This window comes from Aptenodytes forsteri, unplaced genomic scaffold, assembly GCF_000699145.1.
Source record: "Aptenodytes forsteri isolate BGI_AS27 unplaced genomic scaffold, ASM69914v1 Scaffold290, whole genome shotgun sequence".
In the NCBI taxonomy this organism is placed as follows: Eukaryota; Metazoa; Chordata; class Aves; order Sphenisciformes; family Spheniscidae; genus Aptenodytes; species Aptenodytes forsteri.
Window position 1 is genome coordinate 344579 of NW_008795244.1, and position 4745 is coordinate 349323.

General features: G+C 37.9%; 1 protein-coding gene across 1 annotated transcript in view; it reads left to right on the forward strand.

Moving 5' to 3' along the window:
* The first annotated feature begins 724 nt into the window (after window positions 1-724).
* LEPR (leptin receptor) overlaps window positions 725-4745 on the forward strand; it is a 34831-nt gene continuing 30810 nt past the window's right edge. Inside the window, exons 1-2 of the mRNA XM_009278731.1 lie at window positions 725-764; window positions 3560-3859. Of these exons, the coding sequence (XP_009277006.1) occupies window positions 725-764; window positions 3560-3859 (340 nt within the window). The remainder of the gene's footprint in view (window positions 765-3559; window positions 3860-4745) is intronic.

Consider the following 4745-nt stretch of genomic DNA (forward strand, 5'->3'; position numbering starts at 1 on the left):
CACCAGTTCTTTTGGCAACGTTGTTGTTCTCAAGGAAATTGTTCTCAGAAATATTTAAGGTATGAGAATACTTTGGAGGGACTCCCCAAAGCTTATTCTTGCCCCAGCATTCTCTGTCTGACTTGATATGTAAATTTTACTAATCATCCAGTTCTGGTTAACCGCAAAGGCAACCAAACTCTGCATGTTTTCCTCTGATATCTTCTGAGCTTTTTTGAAAATATAAAAATGCTTATATTTGGGTTTTAACAGAGTTTATGTGACTATAGGATGAAAATCAAAAAGAACAAATGAAAGAACGTTATTGAAATATTGCTGTATAGTGTAGTGAAGTCTTCATCACTGAAATGGGGGCCTGAGTACTTTTGTGTATGCTGCACTTTGAAAATTGAGTATCTCTTGGGCACTTTGATTCTTTGGATTTGTAGTGCCTTTCAGATGACCTAACACAGAAGGTGAACAATGATCAGCAAAAGCCTGGAGAAATGAGGTGCTATATAGTTCTAATGATGAAAGAAGAGCTGTATTGATATTTAGTTGATATTCTAAGCAATGGGTTTTTTTCTCAAATGACATTCTGATTTTGTTCTTCCTTTCTGCTAACAAAGGTGTGTCAAATTAACTCAAGTGCATCAAAATGAAACCCTAATGAAATAATAGACTGATAATTATCAGCTCTCAGTTAATTTCTTATATGTTTTTCAGATCAGCTCTACGAAACAAGATGTATTGGCAAATCATTCTGACCATGTTTGTGCTATTGGGTAAGTTACTAAAAAAATAAGTCTCTTGGAAATTATGTAGAATGAAGAGTAATCACCACTTCTGTTTTACAGTGGTGTTTCAAGTCATGCTACTGGATTAGTATCTTATCACAACATGCAACTGGAATATACAAAGGATCTGATGTTAGTGTTGTGCAGAATTGAAATGTTGACACTCTCAGGGTTGTGCCAAAAAGCAGTGCAAGTGCAAGACTTTTAAGATCAGGAAACGTCAGTAGAAAGTATGTGGTGAGTCAAGACGCATTCAAATAAATGCCCCAGTCAAAATTTGGTAAGATAGAAGTTCATGGGTGATTTGTTTTATTACCCTAATAGGTCCAAAAGCAGAAGGGAAAATCCCGGTTCCATCAGAACTGTAAAGTTTCTGTTTAGTTCAGTGTAGCCAGGGTGTCACTTTGAGTTTGAGCTCTGTTTTTTTAGGTAGCTGACGTTCCTGCTTTCATGTGCGCAGTGCTGTTAAAGGGTGCTCAATTAACTGTAAATGTTGAATATAATAAACTGGTTTTCTAATTGGGAAGCATCTGTAACAGTATTGGTCTATACTGTTCAGGGACAGCTGGTATTTGCCTTTCTTCTTTTGATTAACAAAAGAACTATTTGACAACTTTTGGTGGTGATGCTTAGGGAGAAAGCAGATGCTGTAATCCAATGAAGTTAGTTTCAAAATCTGTGTCATCTTCACAAAAGATGAAGAAATCATTAGATTTCTATATCTTTCTATATACACACATAGGCATCTTTTTGTATCTTTCTATATATATAGCTTTACCCACTCCGTATCAAATATTGCGTTGTTGACAAATTCTTCTTTTAAATACCTTATGTAATCTAAACATACTGTGTACCTTTTAATTAGAAAGCCTGGATGCCTCAGGGAGTTTTCATTAGGCTTCAGAGCTGTTTGTCACTATCTGATGGCCTGTAATGACTGAAAGTCAGTGTATCTATCAAGTGGCCATCTTGGTCTGTTTCCAGGTAAACTAACAGCCATGGCTGGCATCTTTGTAGCCCTGTTAACCTAGACATGAAATAAGCCACTGTTTGAGGGACAGAACTGTAAGTGACGGCCTCCTGTGTGTCTGTGTTGTGGGCAAACTGTTACACCTGTAGCAGGAAAACATTCGTAATGCATGCTGCAGTTTATTACTGGGCATTTAAGAGCTACAGCAATCCTATGCTAAATGTTCTGTATTGTAATGCATTATCATTTTTTTAACGCTTCTGCAGAAGAGGTAAGTAGCTGCACACATTTTGACTTTATAGGATTTAATTAATCCTGTGAGATTGTCTGGTGTGACATGCGAGGGGGGAGTCTGTTTTTTAGAAAAATAGATGACTGGCAGGAATCTCTTCCCACCCTGCAGTGGCCTCTGTGAATTGGGTAGTATGTTAGTTATCGGTCCTGCTTCGTAGGCAGTTACGTCACTTATTTGTCCTTTTTTAATCATGTATTATGGACCAATAGTCTGTTCAGTCAACTGAATCCTCTGCATGGAGCCAGGAGGTCTAATGGAGCTGATACTTACAGAGGCACAAACTCTATTAAATGAGAGAGGAGGAAAGAGCAGAATCCTTCAGGACTCTGGCAATACAAAATCTGTGTAAAGAGAAAATGAAACACTTTAACACACGTCACAGTAACACAGTGTCTGCTTTCAAGGTAGCATGCATCTATTTTTTTTAAAAGGAAAGAGCAATCCTTCAGGACTCTGGCAATACAAAATCTGTGTAAAGAGAAAATGAAACACTTTAACACACGTCACAGTAACACAGTGTCTGCTTTCAAGGTAGCATGCATCTATTTTTTTTAAAAGCTTTCATTTTGTGTTTTTATATTATTTAGCTTATGCGCTATTAATCAAACAGTCCTAGAGAAATTCTTTTTTTCTTATTTTGACTATTGCAAGGCATAGAGCATGAATTAATTTCTATCTAATGAACTGCTTAAAATATTTATGCCCTTACTGAGCAAAAAGCTAAATGCAAAGTGCACAAATGACCCACGTGCCTTTCTGTAACTAGAGCTTTAATCTTTTTAATTCATGCACTGTTTTACAGTAAGCTATTTCCAAAACCGACATGCTTATCATTCTCAAAATCATTGTTAGAGTAATTCAAGCTATGACTTACCAACAAGAGCTACAAATGTGGTCAGAACAATTTTATTTTGAAGAATCTAAGTCTGACGGAAAAGATTATTCTTTTCCTACATCTCATTTCCCAGATAATGCCCTGGGGTTATGTAGTTACATACAGTCATGTATTCTTGTAATACTATTCTTTGGTATTTAACAGTTACAATGTGACTATGTGTTACATTTACAATGGAATTATTTCCTCTACAGTAAAGGAGCCATGTTATAAGAGCTGGATTGCGAGTGGCCCAGCACTGCAGGGGGAGATGAGACTCATACCTGTATAGTGTGTGAACTTAGGTTTAGGATTCACTCTATTTTGAATTAATATAAACCAATTTACCCCAAAGAGGTGCTTCCCCTACAGTCTTGGTCTTGAGCTATTTCAAGAGGTTGAGAAAGAAAAACGTTAGGTGTAGTGACTTTGAGGGAGAAGGCTGGCATCTGTCAGATGTGACACCAGTTCAGAGGGGGTGTTTTTAGTAATTTTGTCTCCAAGTCGGAGGAGAACAGCCCCTGGAAATAATCTGACTTTTATGTAATGAATGTGTTTCTGTATAACATGGCCACTCCCTTTTCATTGTCAAGTAATATGAACTTTTTCTTTTATTTCCGATATCTTTGCCTTTATGTTTGCAGACCTTCTTCAAATGGCAGTTGCCCACTGTATGGTCCATCAGATTCCTCCCAGGAACTTTACATTACCCTATATGCTGCTGAATGAGACATTTTTGAGTCCTTTCTCTGCTGGAGTTGTAGAAAGCTGGTCTGGTTTGAGGAGAGCATCCGAAACCAAGCCTTCCTTGCTAATGAATGAAGAAAGTTTTCTGTGTTGCCTTTGGAGTGATAACAACATTGATTGTTCTTTGTACAGAGCAAGCATGCAAGCAAGGAAGTTTATTCCTTCAGAAATAATTATCTCTGCTTCTCAGGAAATAGGTAGGTTTTCCATTCAAGGGCATAAGGAGTTACTACTTCTTCAAAAAAAAGATTGGGGTTTTTTGTTGCTTGGGGGGGTAGGGGGCTGGGTTGTATTAATGGATATTCATTTTTATCCAGAGCAGGCAACATAGTGTGGTAAAATCCTCCCTCACAGAATTCTGTAGTAGAAGATGAAGGAAATTGTATAGCACAGATTCAAAAGGGAAAAAAAATAGTTGGCTGTCTTTCTAGGGGAATGCTGAATAAAATATGTAGCACTGCATATGAGGACGTAAGCCCAGATCTTCAAAGGTGTTTAAATGCTATGAGAAATATTTTAAATACTTTTGTGGATGTGGGCTTTAAACTCCTTCAGGAGGCGGGGGAGATGGAGAGCAAGTGCCATCTTTTCTGCCTGGATTGTGATGCCTTAGTAAATATCTGTACATGGATTAGATTGAATTATTTTTTCTTAGACTGTTTTTCTTCTCCTGTAAACCACAGTCTCTGAGCAGCATACTGGCCAGTTGGCCTACTGCTGTCAATGGCAGGAATCTCATTGACCTCAGTAGAGTAGAATTCCATTTTACAAGAACTGTCCCATGGAACAAATAAATCTCTGTTAAAGACTGCCACACTAAATTTGTTGCTGTTGTGTATGCAGTACAGCTGCGTATGTGTGCACAAAGTGTACGCAGTACAGCCACATAGAGGCTGTACCAGTTAATAGTAGCAACGCCTTCCACCAGCACCAGCAGCTTCATTTCTTTCTTCCCCTTGTGGCCTTGTCCATAAAGCCAGGTAAAATATATTCCTTCTCTAATAATTAGAATGCAGCAGTGTCATAGAATCATAGAATGGTTTGGGTTGGAAGGGACCTTAAAGATCATCTAGTTCCAACCCC